The following is a 22,580-nucleotide window of genomic DNA, read 5'->3' as shown; positions in this document are numbered from 1 at the left end:
AATTTTATTGGATTATTATTTTCTTAATGTATTATTATATATTAAGAAGTATTATTTTTAATATATAATATTTATGTATAATAGATATTATCTTATTGGATTATTACTTTCTTTTAAATAATTCTTTTTATTTTAATTTCTTTTTTGTGGATTAATTCTTTTTTATTGGATTAATATATATTTATAAATATTATTTATAATATATTATATTTATATATTAATAAATATTACTTTATTGGATTATTAATTTATTTTAATTCATTTTTATTGGATTAATTCTTTTTTTACAACACTACCATCATCCTAATTTATTTAAAAAATCTCATCAGTTCCACCACTATCATACATAAACCAAATCAAGAATCATACGTTGGGTTATAAAAAAAAAACTAAAATAGCTAGAAAGAATAATAATGTAACATTAATATGAAAAACAATAAACTGCAAACAACTTAATCCACATTCTATTTAGATTTTAATTGATTGATATTTAATTACTTTGTATGATATTTTGTATTTGGATTTTTAAATGATTATTGTGTAATTTTGATTTTGTATGACAATTTGTATATTTTTATCATTATTCAACAATTTCATCCATCACAGTATAAAACATTAAGGTAATATGGTAATTTTTCATTATTCAAGACAATCAGTTAGATATACAATCAAACAATATGATTTCTTTTCATATCAGAAAACTTTCCCAGATAAGAACTATCAAACGAGACTTACTCTAATCTTTGTGTTAACGAGACTTACTCTAATCTTTGTGTTTCTATTGAAACAGAAAAAAAGGTAAAAGGGATCCCAAACGAGTTTTTTTTTTATCAAATTCTTTTATAAAGTAAATGAAAATGACAAATATAATTGACAATTTAAAAATAATTGAAAGAAAACTAAAGAAAAATAGAATCCAACGCCGAACCAAAATCAACACAATTGTGTTTTTTAATTATTCCCGCCTCCAATTCTATTTCCCTCCAAGTAAGAACCAAAACGAAAAATAACTCTAGTTTGTCCTCGCCCGTCCCGTTGGATCATCGCCCCTGCTCTATCGCACTCCCATATACCACAGTGCTGCTGCCGTGAGCCATCCACAGCCCGTCATCCCCCTGCCCGGGTCACCGAATTGACTCTACGGGTCCAGTAAAACACCAAATATGTTACGGTTTTTTGTTGAAAACTCGTCCATACTTCCAGTTATCGTTTTAATTTGGCGTCTGTAGCTGTGTAGTTAGCTAATTTTGTTTTGTTCTTGGACAGCTAGTTGCAGTAATTTTCGGCGGTTAGGGTTCAAGAAAAAGTCTATTTCTACCCCCTACAAAGTAACTTATCTCTAAGTTTTGAAGACATGTGATATTATATCTGTGTTAATACCATCTCTGCTAGTTATTATGTTCATATATACCATTTTAAGATGGATTCTGGTAACAATATAATGATCTCTTTTAATTTATGGGTCTCATATTCCCAATGGTTATTAATACCTGATTACTTTATCCATTGTGCTTTTTTAAGCTTCAAAGATGTTTTTTTTCTCTACTTTATCTTCAACGTTTTTATTTTAGTTGCTATTCAAGCCGATGATTTTGATTTTTGTGCTAATATTTACAGTTCTTTCTGTCACTTTATGATTGGTTCTTATGATATGGTGTGGTTGATTACTATTTTACAAATAACATGGCTGAATTCACTTTCCTCCCTGTCGACATCCAAGTTTTTTAGGGCTAAGTGCAATAAATAGCAATATACTTTGATTTGTTTGTTTTTATTCCCATCATTTCTTTTTATTACACCATTGTACTTTCAGTTCTTTTTGTAATGGGCTTTGAAAAATCTACCAAAGTATAACATTCTATTTATAATTGTTTTTGTTAGGACATTATACTTTGAGAAACCTACCCAAATTCTCTTTGTTTCTGGATGCACATTGATATAATTGGATACAATTTTTGAAGTAGGCTAGTGTAATATGAAGATTTGAAAGTAGAATGCCATAATAGATAAACCAATGAAAGTGCGTTGTTATTTCTCCCTTTTAAATTTTCTATTGCATCTTGTGTTTGAGTGACCTGGCTTTGGTCTTTTCTAAGTTGACTAAATAAGATCAAAGCAGGTATACATATTATTGTATCCAAATTTCATAATTATTCTCTAAAATGGTTTAAATACTTTATGCTTTAGAGATCATTGCAAGAATCTAACATTTTATAATGTTTCATAATAAGTTAAAAACTTGATTATGTGATTAACATTTATTAACATTTTAAAATGTTTAATAAAAAGTTAAAAACCATGTTGTCGATTTTGCTAAACTTGATTTTAGTGTAGGATATATTATCACACCACATGTGCATTAATAATGATAAATTTCAGCCATTCTAACCTGTTAAAGTTGTCAAGTTGGCTTTTTTCGGTTTCCAAGTTAATTTAGTATTTGCTTTCATTTATTAGAAATTCATCTTTGATTATGGATTTGTAGGATTTTGTTATGAACTCAACACACAAATTATCAATCTATCAATGAAACAATGGCAGCCTCTAAATGGTATTCCAGTTCATAACAAGAACAACGAGAAATGAGGAATTTAACAATAAGAAATAGCTATTCGAGATGTTATGGTCTGTGAGCCATCGAACGTTGTCGGTACGGTTGTAGTTTCAGGAACACCCACTCCCCTTCATTGAATGACACGTCCTTGCGATTTCTATCCGTCATCCTTTTCATTTTCTGTTGAGCTTGTGTGAGACGTCCCTTCAGATCATCAAGGATTGCATCTCTTTCCAGAAGTTGTTCTTCTACAGAGGATACAGCTGTCTATCCTTTTTGCATCCTAAGTATTTGGGGTGGATCTCGACCATATAAAACCTTAAAGGGAGTGATCTTTCCGGACGTGTGATAAGCTGTATTATGCCAAAACTCCGCCCAATGTAACCATTTCGACCAAGACCGGGGCTTCCCTTGAATGAAGCAACGAAGGTAGAGTTCCACTGATTTGTTAACTATCTCCGATTGGCCATCTGTTTGCGGGAGGTAGGCGATGCTCCTGAGCAAGTTGGTGCCCTGCAGTTTAAATAATTCGCGCCAAAACAAACTCATAAAAACCTTGTCCCGGTCAGAAACAATGGACTTGGGAAACCCATGAAGCCTCACAACTTCCTTGATGAATATGGCTGCCACCGAAACCGCAGTGAACGGGTGTTTCAAGGCTATGAAGTGTGAATATTTGCTGAGTCGGTCCACCACCACGAGAATGGAATTGTACCCCTTCGAATTTGGAAGCCCTTCTATGAAGTCCATAGAAATGTCATCCCATACTTGATCTGGGACTGGAAGAGGTTGTAGAAATCCAGCTGGGTGGGTGTTTAATGATTTATGTGTTTGACAAATTTGACATTCCTACATATACTTTTGAACCGCTTTTCTCATTCCTACCCAGAACCATTCGAAGGCCAGCCTTTGATATGTTCTCAGTTCACCTGCGTGTCCCCCGATCACAGAATCATGGAATTCGTGTAACAGGCTCGGTATCAATGTGGAATTGTGGGGAATTACCAACCTACCCTTGTATAAAAATCTATTATTCTCCACTGAATACCCGAAATGGCTCTTGTTACCTTCAGTGATGTCTATCTTCACTTGTTGAATGAATGGATCATCCCCGATTTCTTCATTAAGCTTCTCCAAGGGTAAGGACCATGTTGAATGGAGCACTTGTAATTCTGGGTTAGAATCACTCCTTCGTGAGAGAGCGTCCGCTACCTTATTCGTGGGACCCGGCTTGTAGTGAATTTCAAAATCAAACCCCATCAGCTTGTACATCCATTTCTGGTATTCCGGGCCAACCTCCCTTTGCTCCATTAGAAACTTCAGACTTCGTTGATCAGTTTTGATGATGAAGTGTCTTCCCATCAAATAGTGTCTCCATTTCCTTACCGCCAGGACTATAGCCATTAGTTCCTTCTCATAAATGGACTTGAGTCGGTTCCTCACTCCAAGGACTTGGCTGTAGTAGGCAATGGGATGTCCATCTTGTGTTAAGACGGCCCCAAGGCCAGTTCCAGAAGCATCCGTTTCCACACTAAAAACCTTAGAAAAGTTAGGTAGTGCGAGGATGGGCGTATTTGTGAGAGCAGATTTCAGAGCCATAAAAGCCTCTGTGGTCTCCTTACTCCAACTGAAACAGTCCTTCCTCAGCTGGTCAGTCATTGGTGTTGCAATTCTCGCGTAGCCAGCTATAAACTTCCTGTAATACCCCGTGAGCCCTAAAAATCCTCTCAACTCCTTAACAGTTGTCGGAAGAGGCCAGGCCACCACAGCCTTAATTTTTTCATCATCTACCGCCACACCATGTTCCGACACCACATGACCCAGATAGGCGATCCTACATTTACCCAATTCACATTTGCTTGGATTGGCATACAATTCATGTTTGACAAGAATCTCCAACACTATTTCCAAATGCCTGACGTGTTGTTCTTCCGTTTGACTATAAATTAGAATGTCATCAAAGAAGACTAATACGAACCGCCGAAGGAAGGGCTTGAAGATCTCATTCATGACGGATTGGAACGTGGCTGGGGAATTCGTCAAGCCGAACGGCATGATAGTAAACTCATAATGACCTTCGTAGGTCCTAAAGGCAGTTTTTGGCACATCCTCTTCCTTCATCCGAATTTGGTGGTACCCGGATTTTAAATCCAGTTTTGAAAAGATTCTCGACCCGTGTAATTCATCCAAAAGCTCGTCTATAACTGGGATTGGAAACTTGTCTTTAACGGTGATCTTGTTAAGACTTCTATAATCCACACAAAATCTCCAAGACCCATCTTTTTTTTTGACTAACAAAACCGGGCTCGAGAAGGGACTACGAGAAGGTTGTATGATTCCCGATTGGAGCATATCACGTAACAACCTTTCAATCTCCGTCTTTTGGGCGTAAGAATACCTGTAGGGCCTTACTGAAACCGGTCCGGCACCGGCCTTCAATTGGATAGCATGTTGTTGGTTTCGTGGTGGTGGAAGACCACCCTTCCAATTAAACACCTTAGCGAAATTCCAGACCAGATGGGATAGATACGGTGGAGCTGGTGGTACGTCTTGAGTCGGGGCCTACATCTCCAGGTGGTTGTATTGGACCAAGTATCCTCCCCCAACTGCCCCAAGAGTTCTCACCATGGTTTTCAAGGAAATTCTAACTCTTTCCAAGGAAGGATCCCCCCGTAAGGTGACCTACTGTCCATTCACCTGAAACTTCATTATTTGAGTCTTCCAATTAGTAGTAACCGCTCCCAACTTCTCTAGCCATTGAATTCCTAAGATAACATCGGAATTGCCAAGAGTGAGAGGAAGGAAATCCTCCGTGATAACTAATCCCTGCCTGTAGAAGAATCCCTTGGCACTTTCCTGTTCCTGAAACTGCCTTCCCTGTCCCCAAGGATACTCCAAACTCAGCGGTTGGTATGACAGGTATGTGGAGCTGGTTAATGGTTTGCAGAGAGAGAAAATTATGAGTTGCCCCTGGATCAATAAGGACCACCACTTTTGATTCTGCTATGGTTCCTTTAAGTTTGAGAGTTTTTGGGTTTGTTAGCCCCATCACTGAATTGAGGCAGATGCCTGATAAGGTTGTGATTTCTTGGGGAGGAATTTCCGTCTCTTCCGATTGAGGGTCCGTTTCCTCTCTCTCTTCTTCCTGCATGAGCAAGACACTCAACTCCTTCTTTTTGCATTGATGGCCCGGGTTCCATTTATCATCACATCGATAACACAACCCCTTCTCTTTTTTGTGTTGTAGTTCCTTATCTGTCAACCTTCGTACTTCCCCTGATACTCGATTGTTCACCGTCTGGCTCGCTGGGGTATAAATTGGAGGTGACGCTATGCTCTTGGAGGAGTAGATATTAGTTTTAATGGGAGTAATCAAGGGTGTTCCTGATATGCTTCCAGTGGTGTTCGTTCGCTGTGTGACAGGAGAGGGATGTGGGTTGCGTTTTAGTTGGGATTGAAGCTTCTGTTCGGCCTTGATAGCCATCGTCATGGCTTGTTCAACGGACATGGGGCTCAATAACTGGACCTCCGACCTAATTTCTTCATTTAGCCCATTGAGGAATTGGCCTAAAGTGATGTCTTCGGGTATGTTGCTTAGCGGGGCAAGTCGTTCAATAAATGCTCGCTGGTACTCTAAAACTGACCCGGTCTGAGTTAGGGCGAGCCATTGTTGCTGTAACGTACCTGCATTAGTCGGTCGAAACTGCCTCAATAACAGCGATTTCATCTCCATCCATCGCGTCACCGGTCGACGAGTGTGTTCCCACTGAAACCACAGAAGGGCGTCGCCTTCAAGGGCTACCACCGCTGCCTCCAGCTTATCCGCCTCTGATAGTCTGTAAAAGTTGAAGTATCGTTCAGCCCTCAATATCCAGCCGTCCGGATTTTCACCGTCAAACAAGGGCATATCCAGTTTCCTGAACCTCCAATGGGTTCCTCCACCGTACTCGCCTCCTTGTGACTGGCCTCCACCGTCGCTGCTTCCACCCGTACCTGAACCACCGCTCCTCGTAGGTTTGGATCCTCCACTGTTATCCTTCGGGGTTTCCATCGTGGAGATAACAGGTTCGTCGAACGATTCTCCTTCTTTCGAATTCTTTCCTCTACCGAGGGCCCTTAATACCTCTTCAAACTTCTGGTCCATCTTCATCTGTATTGAAGCGATAGAGTCAGCCTGTAGTTGGATCTGGTGTCCTTGATTCTCCATTCTGTCGTTCAAATGCCCTAACTCTGCCTCTAAGGATTCAACCCTCTTGAGTTGGGCTCCTCCCACTTCTTTTCCTCCGGCCATGATCCCAAATGATTGCTCTGATACCAATTTGTTATGAACTCAACACACAAATTATCAATCTATCAATGAAACAATGGCAGCCTCTAAATGGTATTCCAGTTCATAACAAGAACAACGAGAAATGAGGAATTTAACAATAAGAAATAGCTATTCGAGATGCTATGGTCTTCCAAAAGAAAAAAGAAACTTCTAATATTCTGCCTGCCTCTCACTGAGAGGGACTCTTCCTTAAAAAGACTCCATAACAGAGGATCTGTCTTATTTCCCAAATTACCCCTGCTGTCCCACCAACCTGGTACTGCCATCGTGGGTATTTCTGGTCCCCATAGACGTGGGAATCTTTTTGTGTCTCCTTCTCTGATAGGTGAACTGCAATGGGGGTGCACTACAGATTTAGTTTTGGTTATGATATCTATTCCCAATTAGAGTTTATCGTTTAGGATAAAGGAAAAACAAAAGTTTTGCTAAATAAACTTTAAAATATATTACAAAATGGTCCCCATGTGATATGCAATTTTTATTAGGTTTAGTTTAAAGTTGAAAACTTTTGCAATTTGGTTCTTATTCAAAGAGATGAATGCGATGAAAATGGAGAAATTGGAAAATGTTTCATTAAAAGTGATGAAATCGTATGAAAATTGATCTAAACCTTTGCAATAAGGACCAAAAAAATTGCAAAAGGTTTCATTTTCGAACTAAACCCAGTAAGACTCTTATACCAAAGAGACCCTTTTTTTTAATTTACTTTTATAAATATATATATACAATGATAACCAGTTTTTGTACAATGCATTTCAAATAAACCAGCTAGTAAACAAAATCCCAAAATAATTTTTGTTTGATATTTACTGCATGTAAATCAATGAAGTTATCCACAATTCATCAGAAATAAGGATTTTGTATCTGGTATTTACTATCATTGCTTATCTCTATATTCAATTAGCCATGTACAACGTTAGCTGATTTGCCTCACTGTCATGGTGTAGATATACTAATTAAGCAACTTCCTGAGAATAAAGCCCATTTATAGAAACATGCCAAGATCACATAATACTAAAATATCTTAATATGATTTCAAAAACAATTTCTTCCGTTAATCACTAATGTGAACTAATAAGTTGTCATAATATATGAAGAAGTTTACAATGTGTAGACTTACTTATCCTTATGATATTGATAACCAAATACACAAAAGAAAAGGATAACAAATATTAATTATAATAGTAGTATTATAATTAATAACCAAGTATTCTAGTGCTTATGGAAGAGAGGGGTGATCGGAAAGGAGATGACATACCTTTTCTACTCCCATATATCTATTGTCAAATTTGATGGGTCATAAGTTGTGCTAAGATCTGTAATCTTCGGGCATGACCGAATTTCAAGGTTTTTAAGGCAGGGGAGGTGTTGTAAGACCTCGGAAAATGATTCCACATCCACAAAATCATGGAGCTCTAAAGAAACCAGAGATGGTGGAAGAAGAAAAGATGATGATGGAGTAGCTGTAATATTCCTCACATCATTTGCCACTTCAAATGAAACCACTCCTGAATTTTCTCCATATAAGATTAGTTCAACTAGTGAGGTAGGAAAATTCTGCTGGCCCCACTCTGACATGGGCTTATTTAAGTGTCCTATCCATAGTTCGGTCAAATTAGCAGGCCACACCCCACAAGGAAAGGAGTAGTCCATACTTGGACACTCATATATCCACATGTCTTCCAAAGATGTGAGATGTTGAAGATATTCGTGAGCAAATGACTTTAGATTCTTGCAAAATCTGATCCGAAGAGATGTTAAGCGAGACATTGGAATGGGTTTATCACTTTTTATGTTAGTACAATCATTAATTATCGATTCAGTGAGAGGGGATGGGTGCTCCTGCACTGATGAGAAGGTCAAGGATGTCAGTGAATCACAATCTCGTATCTCCAAACTCTCAACACTATTTGGACAATTGTAACTCTCCAGTGCATCACAACCACTAAACGTCACTTCTTTCAGAGATAGCATCCTAATCCCAAAATCAACCTCTTTCTTGGCTGATAAAACTAACTTCCTACAAATCCCTACTTCCAACTTCCGTAAACTCACAAGACTGCTGCATGCTTCTGATTCTCATTCCCACAAGTATCTTAGTTCAACACATCTAACAATATATAGTTCTTCTACCGTCCCAAGATGAATTAAATCTTCTGAATGCAGATGAGTAAGTCCTTTAACATCCAACATTTTCAATGTAACAAGTGACACTGACACACCAACCATGCCTTTTAACACCTCTTCGGAACATTCTTCTATATACAAAACCCGGAGTGAAGGTATCAATCCGATTGACACTTCAGCTAGTTCTGGACAATTTATTAAATACATCTGATGAAGCCGAGGAAATGATCTAGAAGTCCTATGGTCATCACCACTATCAATCGACCATCTCTGCCAACCTTTCATATGTTTAAATGTCAGAACTTCAAGTGATGGAAATGTAATGCCAAGAAAAGAATTTGTAGGTGCAAGAAACTCAAAACCAACAGTCTTCACCTCATTCATTCTTTCAACAACCAATTTCTTAAGAGACTGTAGATGCCCAAGTGTTGGTATGTATGTACTTCTAGAACCACATAATGTAAGCTCTGTTAATTGATCAAATGAGGGATTGCTGACCCAACTAGGAAATTTTGTTCCCTTATAGAACAATATCTTGAGGATTTTTAACTTAGGATGAGGCCTTAGTTCTTGAAGTACTTCATATTCAATCATCTCATTCCGAGAATCATTAAACTCATTACCCCAATCCATCTCCAAAACATCAAGACCCTTCTTTTGATGTAAGTTGGCATCTTTTGCTTGCATTGGGTTTATCACTTTTTCCAGCCCCATTATGGAAAGTCGACCTTGGAGATCCGATAGGCCCTTAAGATCGGATATTTTGAACCCATTACCTTCTTCAATCATGACCTTGGATAAAGTTTGAAGACTTGACAACCGAGCAATTCCTAAAGGCATCTTGTTCAAATTTGGAGTATCAATTAAGCCAAGATGTCGCAAGTTTATTAACTTTGCAAAACTTCCTGGCAAGCTAGATAAGCGCGGACAATTATGAACAAACAAGCTCTGTAGATTATAAAGGTCACTCACTTCTTCTGGCAAACATGTGATTAGAGTATTAGAGAGACTAAGATACCGTAGATGCTTAAGTCTACCAACGGATTGTGGTACCTCTGTGATGGGTCCAGTTAGTTTTAGCACCCTTAGGAAGTGTAGGTTATGAAGTAATTCAACATGAACATTGTCTAACGAAAACGGCAACACTGTAAAGAAAGTTCGCAAGCGTGTAGCTCTTGTTAATTCCTGAAGCTTTCTATATGATACAAATGGCAGACCTGTACGAGAAAAGTGACGAAACTTCTCAAAAGTTTCATTTGTGTCAGATACATCCATCTCAGCATCCAATCTACAGAAAAACTCTCCTGCAACACTTGTGGCCAAGTCGTTTATCAGGTCATGCATTGTATATGTTAACTTGTGATCATTTGTTGAAAGTTGAAAAAAGGATCTTGACTGTAGCTCTTCAAAATACCGATTACCTAAACTCTCCATTGACTTTGATTGGGACAAAAATCCCTCTCCCATCCACATTAGGACCAATGCATTCTTGTGAAACACATAGTCCTTGGGAAATAAGGAGCAGTACGCAAATAATTGCTTCAAATGTGGAGGGAGATGATAGTAGCTCAGTCTTAGAGCCGGAAGAATCTCACTTTCATCATCTATATCCCATATCTCACTGTTTAACAACTTCTCCCATTCATCACCATTTCTATTTCCTTTCAAGACTCTCCCAAGTGCTTTCAAAGCCAAAGGCAATCTACCACATTTACGCACCATACCATCCCCAAGCAACTTAAGCATTGAATGTTTGTCAAAGTTTTTTTCACCTAAAGCGTCACTACAAAAAAAATGTCAATTAGTGACCAAAAGGAAATGGTCATTAACAATAGAACTAGTTGTCACTAAATGATTTAGTGACCAAAATTCTGGTTGTCACTTTTCGTCACTATAGGTCCGTCACAAAACTGATTTAGTGACCAAAATAAGATATGGTCACTAAATAGTGACTAAAATATATGCGTCACTAAATCTGTGATGACCAGTTTCGTCACTAAATGTCATCACTAATCAATGAAAGTCGTCACTGTTTTAACTACTTAGTGAAAAGTCGTCACTGTCTTATCCGATTAATGACAAAAGAAAGTCGTCACTGGTTTATCCGATTAGTGACTATAACAGGTCGTCACTAATTTATCCATTTAAACAAAAAAAAGAGGGTCAATAAAGATCAATGCAGATTAAAAGTCCGGATAACGAGGAGCGAGTTTTAGGAGTGTGCTCCATAAACTTCAAACCTACCTGCATAGGAACATAAGAATGTATTAATCACCACATTTGATCGGGAAACAATTGATAGTCAGTAATTCCTTCAACCTGTGTATACAAATAGTCAAACCATGTCTAAATTTGTTCTTGCATTTATATACGAAAATTAAAATATATATAAAAAATAATAAACATACTCGAATGTTAGTGTGGGGTCCGCTGATGCAACTATCGTGTGGAGCTGTGTTCTGTCAGCTGGATCTGTTTCTATTCTGACCAGACATAACATTGCACGTGTACTTTCTGAATAGAAGGTTGTGCTTGCTACTAAATTAAACGCGTTTGGATCCTGAAAATAATGCAAAAGATTGTTTAGGGTTAAAAAAATAAATGAAAGTACATTGTTATTGTAGATAATAAATAATAGAAAGAACTTACCAGTCCAGGACAAACCATCAATCTCAAAGTGTTGAACAGATTTGCCATTTATCCTAATGACATTGGTCTCACACCTCTTACCTGTATAAATTATGATGGAACTTGGAAGTCAATATAATATAATTTCCACAAAATTTAATAATGTAAAGAGGAAGGAGGGGTAAAATGAACAAACCACTTCTTGATGTTTTAAAGGAGGTCCAGATAGTGATCTCCATTGAGGGAAAAATTCCTCAGTGGTAACTTGAATATGAGTAAAAAATTTGTTCAACCTGTACAACCAAAAACAAATTAAATATTTAAAAAGTTAAAAAAAAATTAATTTAAATTAAATACCAATACAACTATAAAAAATACCAATTGGGGTCCAAACTTTTAGGAGAAGTCCAGAACAACAAAATCCCTACTAGGTCGGAGGTTTACAATTTCAAGTGGGCATTGAACCTAAACAATTTCAAAAAAAAAACAATTTAATAAAACATTTAAGTTAAAAAAAAAAAGTAAAAAGTAAAAAATAATTTGACCTGTGCACGTGGAGGTAAAACCACTGCTTGTACTGAATCAAATGGTCTTATTATTATTATTATTATTATTATTATTATTATTATTATTATTATTACCACCTTTAAGAAACCGTTTTGCTAACTTATCTAAATCTGAAAACTCTTGAGTGTCACCTCGACTGTGTCAAAATTCAAAACCATAAATTCTCATTACGATTATAAATTAGAAACTATGACCTAAAATTTTATTGATATGGTGATGATGATGATGTCATGTTTGTATTTTTCTGACCTTACAAGAAACGGGTGATCGCAGCATTGGCGAAGGCGTAAAAGTAGCTCCAAAATGGAAGCATAATTGTGAAGAACACGTCCTTGTTCAAGAAATTGATCGAATTTCACCTAAGATTTGTAAAAAAATAAAAATATAAAGATTATTAGGTAGCAGAAAAGATAAAAAGACTACAAGTTTATAAAATGGAGTACCTTGGATCTCTTAAAAAGAGCATCGTAGAAATCTTTTCGGATTCTGTTTGTTGGCAATATATTACCTGCATGTCAGCAGATGAGAGAACTAATATAGGCCTGTGACAATAACAAGGGTAATATAGTCATTTTACTTGAAATAAAGACGATGTCATTAAGAAATGATAAAATTACAACCAACATAGTTACAAAAAACTAAAATAAGGACTAAAACTGCAAGAGAACATTTTTGGACCGAAATTGCAATAAACAACGATACTCAAGGACCGTTTTTGTAATTTACTCAAAATTAGAGGACTTATGAGTTTATAATTTATAACCTTCCTTCTCTGTCTGTGCTAAACTTTGTTCTTCTTAACATTATTGGTCTTAAAATGTTTTGGACCAAACTTAAGCCCCTTTCATGTCCATCCTCAGAAGGTTTCTGAATTAGCTTGTTCCACCTATTTATATAATAATACACAAATATAAAAGAAATTATATAAACCAAAAGAAACTTATTTTCAATTTTTTTTAAATAAAAAAACATACCAAGACCAGCTCCCGTTCAATCCTTAAGAACCAAAAAAGTAAACATGTTGACCAAAGTCATACTTGGATAGGGGTCCCGGTCAAACACCGTCTCCGGTCATCAACACGAGTAGCTGCCGCCATGGAAATTTGACTTTTTGAAGATTTTATTGTGTGTGCTTCAGCATTCTACAAATACAAATTATAAAATATAAAATATAAAATAAACATAAAGCTTATAATTTCTCATCTTAGAAAAAACAGAAAGTATTCTAAGTTACCTCAGATGAAAATTCTGAAGTTACAACTCCATATGTGGTTAACACAACATCACTCTAAGCTAATATTTTGGCATCTTTTGGACGACTTTGCCCATAGTGAACATAAATTGACAAAGTCCCTGGTTCTGAATGGCTTTCAATCTCTGCCTATTACCAATGTTCACAAACATTAAATTTAGCTTCCATTGACCTATAAGAGCCAAGGGACATATGATAAGATTCCCACCACCAATGAGTGATTGTTTATGCTTTCTAAGCTTATCAAAACCAGAAAATTTAGCTGCTTTTTTTGGAGATGATGAAGATTGATCTGAGCCATTGATTTCACTGGTGGAATCTTTATCTAATGATCCACCTTTTTCAGTATGAGCAAGGAGTGATATTGTCATTATAGTCTTTCCAAGCCCCATTGAATCTGCCAAAATCTTTATATTATCATGTCTAAATTATCTGTTGTGTATATAATAAAACATGGCAAAAATGTAATTATAAGCAAGAACATAGTCACATACTCCTCCTCTTGCCATTTGAAGGGTACTTGGAAATTCTACAGTAGCTTCTCCAGAAAATGAATTCACATACACTATGAATTTCCTCCTGTATACAAAAAAAAAAAGACATCAATGTAAAAAAAAAAGAATCTAATGAAACAAGAAAAAAACATACTTGTCTGCAAGATGATATGCATCCCAACATGGATGAAGAGTAGTAGCTGCATCATCAACACATGGTCCTTTTTCCAAATTAACCATGAAATGAAGTGCTTGTTTTTCATAGAGGCGAAGTTCACACAATAGAGTATTAGGAAGTTCCATTTCCTAAAACATAATATGAACAAGTTCAGATTCTTTGTTAAGACATAAAAGTTATTAAGATGAAATAATATTAATATTAATACCTCTAACTCAGAGACATTTGCAACACCAACAATATTGTCAAGATCATTATCTGAAATTGTCTCTTCGGGTTCAACTGTACTTCCATTTGAAGATGAGTTTTTGAGTTTGGGAGCATTGAGTAATGGAGGAGGAACACCAGAAGAATCCTTTATGTCTAATCTTTGATTCCTTGTGTATAAGTCAGTAGGTGTAAATTCTGCCTAATTACAATCAAGGACAAAAGAATGAGCATTTCCAAATTCCAACCAGCATAGGGGTATTTTGGTAAATTATGAAAATGTATTACTTTTTTGAAAGGAATTAGTCCAAGTAATGGGAATAAAGTTGGAAGAGGTTGGATGGAGGTTTCATCAACTGAAGTGGTGGGTACCTTGACAGATGTCTGATGGCTTGTGTGCAATATGGAACTGTTGATGTAAACACTGTTTGAACAAATATTAACATCAACATCAGAAAGAGTAGGTGATTTTAGGTAATAACACCACAAACATACCTGATAGATAGATTAATGGTATCCATAAGACCTAGATTATGTGGAGCAGATTTACAAAACCCTTGAATTTGAACTTTCTTATCTCTAACAAGAGGCAAAAGGCATCGAGACCATTCATTTGGGATCCGACCAATCTGTTCAAGATGAAAATGGATATCAGCTTTTCAGGGACAATTTGATTATAATTACAAATAAATAAAGATATGTGTACAACGTACATCACCTCTCCGGAAGCTGATGTAGAAAACCTCACAATCTCTGAACAGGCAGAGGGCTCCCTGCCACGGCCGCCGCTACCAAACTTGGCCGGAGAGGGTCCACTCAGTGATTTCTCAGGTGGAAATGTAAAATTTTCTGATGTAAGAGAGATGTTTTGAGAATGAATGGAATTTGGATTTCCGTTGTGACTGATGAAAGAGAAGTGTGGAGACAACCTCAGAATATAGTTCGAATTAAACAGTTTGGTAGAATGGCAGAATAAACAAAAAAAACAGCTAATTGTAAACTATATGCTAATTTAATCAAGCTTTTATGTTTGTTGAGAAAGTCATGTTTCTAGTTGCTATGATTTTAGGTACTATTTGGTAGAAGGGAATCAGGGAGCCGATCAATTAGCAATTGAACAATTCTAGTGGAGAAGATGTAGCTACATCAATGGTCGGAGTGGAGAAAAGAGTACCTGTTTGACTTCTAGTGGAGAACCGAGGTGTGTCCAAAGGAGGGTATGTCCCGGCTATGATTGACCGAAGACGATGGATCGGCGACGATTGACCGGCAATGATTGACTGGCGACGTTGGACCGGCGACGCTGGTGCCGAATCGCCGATGGTTGATATGTCGATTTAGGGCAAAGAGGAGAGATGTGGTGACTAGAGAGGCGCGGTGACTTTGAGTTTGAACATTACGATGAAAACAGTAAAAGGACATCTCAACTTTTTCCCCAATTCAGTAAAAGATAAAAGGGGCAAGAATAATTTTAGGTCGTCTATATTGAGAAGGGTAGTATGGTAAATATGTTTGATGAGAAGGTTTTGGTTAGTTGTGGAGTGTATAGGGACTTAAATAAAGACTTCAAATAAAATGAGTCTTTGGAAAAATATGTTGGTAAATAAAATAGGGAAAGCTCCGGTCATTTTCAAAAATAAAAAAAATATATATTAATTAATGACAACAATTAATAGTCACTAACTATTTTTCGGTTTGTAAATGAGTGACCATCATTGAGTCGTCACAGTTTAACCGTGTATGGTTTAGAATAAGAAAGAGTAATTAGTGACCATTATTTTTGGTCACTCAACCTTCAATAAAGTGACCCTTATTTTTGGTCACTAGCCTCTAACACAGTGACCATTTTTTTTAGTCACTAATAGTTATTTTGATATGAAACAAAAGTATTTTAATTTTATTCACAGTTTAATGACTGATTTAGTGACCACCACATATAATTGGTCATTAAATTTGTAGGATTACCAAAATTCAGTGACGACTAAAATTTTGGTGACTAAATGATGTTGTTAATGACTAAACTTTAGGTCGTCACTAAAAATTGGTCACTAATAAGAACTTTTCTTGTAGTGCGTGTTGAGCAAATAATGACAGAGCATCTTCATCGGACAAAACATTCAAAGGGTAAGTCTCTTTTGTGTCCATCACTGATGCAACCCTTGTACTCCTGGTTGTCACAATAATCTTACTTCCAGGTGCCCCTACAAGAAGAGGGCTTTGTAGGACTTCCCACTTACTGTAGTCTTCGTTCCACACATCATCAAGAACAAGTAAGAACCTCTTCTTTGAAAGTTTTTCTTTCAGGGCAACATGAAGCAAATTAAGATTTGAAAATTTTGTGTTCTCCTTAGCTACAGCTTCAAAAATTGACCTGCTGATATTTAATACATCGTATTCTTCAGAAACACAAACCCATGCCATGAGTTCAAAGTGATCCTTCACTTTCTCCTCGTTGTACAAAACTTTGGCAAGAGTGGTTTTCCCTATCCCACCCATTCCAACTATCGACACTATGCTCACATTCTGGTCACATTCTTCATTTCCCAACAACTTCCCCAGCAATGCCTCTTTATCCCCTTCCCGACCCATGATTTTGGACTCATCAACCAGTGACGTCTGCTCCAATGGTCTCTCTCTATTTGATCTTTCAGCATTCACATTCAAACCCAAATCATTTTTCTGTTCAACAAGATCACGCAATTTGGCGGTGATCTCATCTAGCTTAGAACTCATCTTCCGACCATACATGAAGTTGCGAGGAGTGAAATTTGTACAACAATTCGGAAAGAATTTCAATACCTTACCAGTACTGGTGCTGGTATGAGCTTCTTGATTCAACTTGCGTCGCAGAGCTTCGGTAGCCAAATCATCTAGTACATCATCTATGTCGTAAGACAAGTCCTGGAGATCGTTCACCCACAATCGAACAGCTCTGTCTGTTATGTGTTTCTGGCTTGCATCACCAAGCACGGCTTGGATCAGGGGTAAGGTTTTCTTCCATTTGTTCAGCTGAGAATCGATCTCTTCTGATCGAGCCAGCTTCATCAGGTCACCAGAGAGCAGCTTCTCCCACAGCACAGTGATGACGGCAGTAACAGCGATTTCAGCCATTCGAATTTGGAATTAGGAAAAAGGAAATATCGTTTCCTTGTTGAATTGAAGGTTTTGATTTCAAAGGATGAGAACTTGCAGACGTAAATGGTTGACCGAAAACAGTAGTGCAAACCTGACTTAAACACTTTATAGTATGACTAAATTACAGATTTGGTCCATATGTTTGAATGCTTTTCGGTTTAGTTCCAAAACAGAATTTATTTGCAATTTTGATCCTTTCCCTGAACCGTTAACTTAAACAGCACACACCTGCAAAGTACAAAATATATAAAAAAAAATAATAATAATAATCATTTTGCGTTTTTGTTCTTCATGACCTCATAATTAAATCCTTAAAATAATAATATCTTTCCGCAAAAGCAGCTAATCAACTTCAACCAAAATGTATAAGGCTATAAAGTGTAGGCAACGTCGGTGGATGTTTTTGTGACGTGGGCACCGGACAACGCCATGAAAACGGCAAAAGGGGACGGTGTTCCAGACTAATAACGTCGTCGTGAGGAGCAAAACAGAAAGGAAGAAGAGAGAAACGGGTCGTTTCCTTTCGCTACCACAACAACCCACCATAACGTAAAGGCTAAAAACATCAGGGCATGGCGGTGTTCCAGGCTTGCAACGGGCATTTTGCGGGCATTTTCTCATGGCCATGTCGCAATAATGTCGGTCGGCGTTGCCCACATCTGCGAGTCTAAATCATTGATAAAATCTTAAAATGTATATAAAAACCAAATTTTAATATCAAAACGAACCGAAATCCATTAATTATATGAAACTCTAAATTTTTTTGTTCGAAGCTTTAATTCACCTAGGAGCATCATGTTCTTCAATTGACCATTGATAAATAACGACTGAACAAATATTTAAAAGAAAGGAAATTAAGTAATCTAACAACTTTTTAGTGATTTAAAAAAATAATAATAACATTTTGGAATTTTATTTTAAAAAATGACCATTCGATCTGAAATGCGCATTCCGGGCCTGGATTCCGAAAAGGGTAAATGGGTAAACTAATCCAACTGTGGTCTCCCATCTATAGCATGTCCAACCGTGTGTTCAAAATCACTCTTTTGGACTTTATTTCAAACTCATTGTTCCGGAATACATTAAATTCAAAGAATGTCTTCTTCTGACAGTAAAGAGATTCACTTTTTGGCAGTAAAGAGATTCACTTTTTGTGAGTATATGTTTATTCTTTTTATGATTATATGTTTTATTTGTAAATATATGTTAAAAATACAATGTAATAATCCATGATAATATTTGACATATATTTTGAAAAAACAGTAATTTTTTTTATTGGTTTATTATTGTTTTATTTAATTTTTTTAATATATATAATTTTTTGGATAAGTTAAATGACGAAAATAATATTTAAAAAAAAGAGTTCTCAAATTTTTCATTTTATTTTGCATTTTACAATTTTTTTTATTAATCTTTTGAATTCCAAGATCAGTGGTTAGGATCGCGTCTTCATGTCTCACAAGATTAACATGATCTCAAATGAACCTCTACCTACCTACCTATATATATATATATATATATATATATATATATATATATATATATATATATATTGTAACATCCTGTTCCCTGCCATTTTTTATACATGAACCGGAAGTCGATTTTGTAATGTTTTGGACCTTAAGGAGGCAAAGTTTAGCCCTTTGTGGAAGGAGGTAATTATAGATAAGAGATTTTACCCTTTAATTGTGTTATGGACTGAAGGGTAGAAAGGGAAAAGTCATAGGCCGGGTCCTTGCATGAAATATTGAGTTTTGTTCGAGAAATTTTTAGTCCAAGATATTTAGATAATATTGTAGAGCTCTTCAACAATTTTTCGTGAATATAAAGAACGTCGAAAATGGAGTTGGAACAAAGAAGTTGTGACTGTTTGAAGTTTGGGTGGTTTTGGGTTGAGTCGAGTACGCTGGGCGTACTCAAACGTGTACGTTGGCGTACTAGGGCATCCCTAGTACATTGGGCGTATGCGATCAGTGCCCAAACCCTATTTTCGTGGTTTGAGCCTTATTTAAGCTCCTTAACTTCCCCAAATCCATTCCATTCTTAACATTCACCTCTCCAACATCCTCTCTTGAAACCCTAACCCTAGATTGAGCCTTATGAGTAAAAAAAGGTGCTTTTAAGTGCTTTGAATCATTCTTGGTGCACCTTGGAGAAGAAGGAACTCATTGAAGAATTGTTGGTTGCATTAGAGCTTGAAGATCCAAACTTTGTTCACCTTGATCTTCTTTCTTCTAGAGGTATAAAGTTTGAATTTTGATGATGGAATTGTTAGATCTAGCTAGTTTTAGGTGTTATGAGCCTTTGGTCACTTTAAGTGCATAAAGTTTAGATCTTGAAAGTTTGTGACCTTGTTATGGATAAAGTTGGAAACTTTATCCATCTAAACATCATTTTGATTTAGATCTGAAGGTTGGAGACTTGGACTTAATGGATTAAGTTGAAAAGATGCACTTTTGAGTCCCTTTAAGACTTAAAACTAGATCTTGTTTGTTGGGACCATTCTAATGGGTAAAGTTGGAAACTTTATCCATTATGGAGCTATTATGAACCATAAAAATGTAATCTTGGACTTTATATCCCTTCCATGCAAGAGTTGTAATATCTTATTGGGTTAAGTACTTAGGGTTTTGGACATTAGGCACTTTATAGCCATACAAAGTCATAAAGTTGGAAACATTATAACTTAGGACATCATTTTGGGCTTGGATCCGAGTTTTGGACATAAGGGCTTAATGGAATAAGCTCTTAATGGAGTTTTGGGATTGGGTTACGTACGCTGGGCGTACCTGGTGGTATGTTGTACGTACACGATCAGCGCCCTGCTTTTTGGTCAATATCAGATTACACTGGACATACTCTCTTGGTACGCAGGGTATACTCCGCTGGGAAGGGATATTGGCTCTTGGGACCTTGACTGTTGACTTTGACTTTGACCAGGGTTGACTAAGTTTGACCTATAGGTATTTTAGATTTTGTTTGAGAATTGGTCATTTGGATGGTTATGTGATTATTAGAGCTAAGATTCGGAGTTGTGACCTTATCAGCTATCGTTTAGACTGAGAGGTGAGTTTTCCTCACTGTACTTGTGGGTCAAAGGCACCAAGGCCAGCCCAATTGGATTGTTATTCTGTTATACCTTGATTAATGATATGATGAGTATAGGGTAGATCTATATCATATGATAGTTGTTGATATACGTAGACAGGTAGATCTGTAGGACTACTTGTGAATTCTATATGCATGATTATTTGTCTATTGAATATGTTTGTTATTTGTTATATGTCGACATATTGTGTTGGGTTGAGGTTGCACTGCTTTGTGTTGTAACCAACAAACCCCGAGAGCATTCCAGATATGAGTTGAGGGCCGGTTGGCATGCTAGGATCATACTTAGGGATCAGGAGCATTCCAGATACGAGCTGAGGGCCCGGTTGGTGTGTTAGACTCGTATTAAGGGCCTACGGGTATTCCAGTCCGATGACTAAGTGGACTCGTTGTATATAGGTATTCCAGTCTGATGACAGATTGGGCCAGGGAGCAAGCCAGACATAAGCTGTGGGCCTTGAGAAGGCTGGGGTATGCTTGCAGTGTGGGATTTGTGATTATGTTTTCTGGTGGGAACCTCAGGTTATCAGAATTAGAGTAGCCAGTTGGGAGTTAAGTGCAATGCATTCGACAATGATCCAGTGTGGGCAGTCCGTCAGGGAGCCAGACCATCTCAAGACTCCAGATTCCGGATTGAGTAAATGTGATCATATTGTAAGGGATTCTTTTATATTTTTTCAGTTTTAGAACCCTGCGAGGGTTGGTTACGGTTGCCTTGGGAAGGCTGGGGTATGCTTGTAGTTGTGGCCATGAAGTTCAAGTTGTCGGGTGTATAAGGAACGATATGAAACGATTTCGAGGACGAAATCAAATTTAAGTGGGGGAGAGTTGTAACATCCCATTTAAAATAAAATAATTAAATAATAACCTAAAGCCCCGAGAAGTAATTTTATTTATTATTTTATGTTATTATGGTCCAAAATTAAATAATTATCGTGATGTTAGATTCGGGGGTTAAAGTGTAATTTCAGGATTGATTTTGAAAAGGATTTTGGAGGTCAGGGGGTGTTTGGTATTATTTGGACTTAATATGTAAAGATTTATGGAAGCAAGGACTAAAGAGTAAATTCTAGACCTTATATGTGAAGATTTTGTAGAGGAGGGGCTGATTGATAAGATTTGGACCTGATTTGTAAGGGTTTTCTGCAGGAGGGGTAAAAAGGGTAAATAAAAGGACCCATTTTGAAAGAAAATAGAGAAGGGAGGGTCATTGTTGTTATTATGGGTTGGAGTTTAGGAGCCGGGTATATAACCCATCGCAACCCGTCACCTCCTTCTAACCCTAACCCTGATGTTGGAAAGCAGCTGTCACCCCCCTATGAGTATCTCAGCCGCCATGTGTGTGCACTCCAGCCTCCGTCGCCACTTGTTTGCATTTCTCCGACCGATCACGTCCCCGAGCGACCGTCGTTACCAGCCGACTCTCCTGCTATCACAGTGGGACGCTGTTCAGCTCCTTCGTTTCCCTATTGCCGACGATAGTGAGGGCCTAACGAACATTCTTCAAGCCATTACCGTCGCTCTCAGTCTCAACCTCATCCCTGATCGCTGGTGTTACGTTCCAATATGCGATTCCATCGTCACCGCTATTCAAATGTTTTTCTTTTGTCGTTCCTTCCTCCGACTGCCTGGTGCTGCCACCCACAGTGACCGAGGTAGGTGTGGGACTTGCGATTGGGACTGGAATCGTATGTTTCTTCTTGCGTGGGTTGAAGTTGCTTGATCGGGAACCTAAAAGAGAACACCGCCACCACCATGAGGTGGTGGCTGACATCGTTAAACTGCCGCTGCCGCCTCTCTATGGTTATGTCGTTGCCAAAAGCCACCCGGTGGGTGGTTGTGTTACTGTTCTGAGCATTGAGGGTGGGTGTGTGTTATTGTTTGATGTAGGATTCGGTTGTGTGGCTGGGAAACAGAAAAGATAACCACCATGGCCGCCAGCCATGGTGGTTGCCACCATCTACCACCAGCGGCCACCATATGGTGGTTGTATGTGTGTG

The 22,580-nt window shown here is 37.4% G+C and overlaps 5 protein-coding genes across 7 annotated transcripts; all 5 read right to left on the bottom strand.

Moving 5' to 3' along the window:
- Positions 1 to 2,512: 2,512 nt before the first annotated feature.
- Positions 2,513 to 8,271, bottom strand: LOC145099654 (uncharacterized). Its single transcript, XM_079037190.1, has 2 exons — positions 8,143 to 8,271; positions 2,513 to 7,214 (listed from the first exon to the last, which is right to left on the bottom strand). The coding sequence occupies exon 2, from the start codon at positions 6,843 to 6,845 to the stop codon at positions 5,280 to 5,282; it is 1,566 nt and encodes a 521-aa protein (XP_078893316.1). The 5' UTR covers positions 6,846 to 7,214; positions 8,143 to 8,271; the 3' UTR covers positions 2,513 to 5,279.
- On the bottom strand, positions 7,857 to 13,344 carry LOC145099647 (putative disease resistance RPP13-like protein 1). The gene is made up of 10 exons (XM_079037184.1): positions 13,181 to 13,344; positions 12,970 to 13,092; positions 12,650 to 12,748; positions 12,456 to 12,565; positions 12,018 to 12,104; positions 11,836 to 11,932; positions 11,661 to 11,741; positions 11,420 to 11,571; positions 11,256 to 11,330; positions 7,857 to 10,794 (listed from the first exon to the last, which is right to left on the bottom strand). The coding sequence occupies exons 9-10, from the start codon at positions 11,267 to 11,269 to the stop codon at positions 8,964 to 8,966; spliced, it is 1,845 nt and encodes a 614-aa protein (XP_078893310.1). The 5' UTR covers positions 11,270 to 11,330; positions 11,420 to 11,571; positions 11,661 to 11,741; positions 11,836 to 11,932; positions 12,018 to 12,104; positions 12,456 to 12,565; positions 12,650 to 12,748; positions 12,970 to 13,092; positions 13,181 to 13,344; the 3' UTR covers positions 7,857 to 8,963.
- Positions 8,148 to 8,858, bottom strand: LOC145062727 (uncharacterized). Its single transcript, XM_079010320.1, has one exon. The coding sequence runs from the start codon at positions 8,856 to 8,858 to the stop codon at positions 8,148 to 8,150; it is 711 nt and encodes a 236-aa protein (XP_078866446.1).
- Positions 13,345 to 13,454: 110 nt separating the features above from the next.
- On the bottom strand, positions 13,455 to 16,060 carry LOC145099667 (DNA repair protein RAD5A-like). 3 transcript variants are annotated; one of them, XM_079037203.1, is made up of 9 exons: positions 15,512 to 16,060; positions 15,051 to 15,239; positions 14,833 to 14,966; positions 14,626 to 14,761; positions 14,339 to 14,539; positions 14,107 to 14,258; positions 13,953 to 14,037; positions 13,667 to 13,865; positions 13,455 to 13,587 (listed from the first exon to the last, which is right to left on the bottom strand). In XM_079037203.1, the coding sequence occupies exons 3-9, from the start codon at positions 14,856 to 14,858 to the stop codon at positions 13,577 to 13,579; spliced, it is 810 nt and encodes a 269-aa protein (XP_078893329.1). In that variant the 5' UTR covers positions 14,859 to 14,966; positions 15,051 to 15,239; positions 15,512 to 16,060; the 3' UTR covers positions 13,455 to 13,576. The 3 variants fall into 3 exon arrangements, with proteins under 3 accessions (XP_078893329.1, XP_078893335.1, XP_078893337.1); XM_079037209.1 differs by lacking the exon at positions 13,455 to 13,587 and having other exon boundaries at positions 13,654 to 13,865; positions 13,953 to 14,023; XM_079037211.1 differs by lacking the exon at positions 13,455 to 13,587 and having other exon boundaries at positions 13,686 to 13,855.
- A 112-nt stretch (positions 16,061 to 16,172) lies between these two features.
- Positions 16,173 to 17,534, bottom strand: LOC145099661 (putative disease resistance RPP13-like protein 1). The gene has a single exon (XM_079037197.1). It carries the CDS (start codon positions 17,446 to 17,448, stop codon positions 16,372 to 16,374), a length of 1,077 nt encoding a protein of 358 aa, XP_078893323.1. The 5' UTR covers positions 17,449 to 17,534; the 3' UTR covers positions 16,173 to 16,371.
- Between the last annotated feature and the right edge of the window lie 5,046 nt (positions 17,535 to 22,580).

Source organism: Lactuca serriola, chromosome 1, assembly GCF_051521515.1.
Source record: "Lactuca serriola cultivar US96UC23 chromosome 1, Lser_US96UC23_V15, whole genome shotgun sequence".
Taxonomy (NCBI): domain Eukaryota; kingdom Viridiplantae; phylum Streptophyta; class Magnoliopsida; order Asterales; family Asteraceae; genus Lactuca; species Lactuca serriola.
Note: the sequence above shows the minus strand (reverse complement) of the source record. Positions and strands in the feature narration are given on the sequence as shown.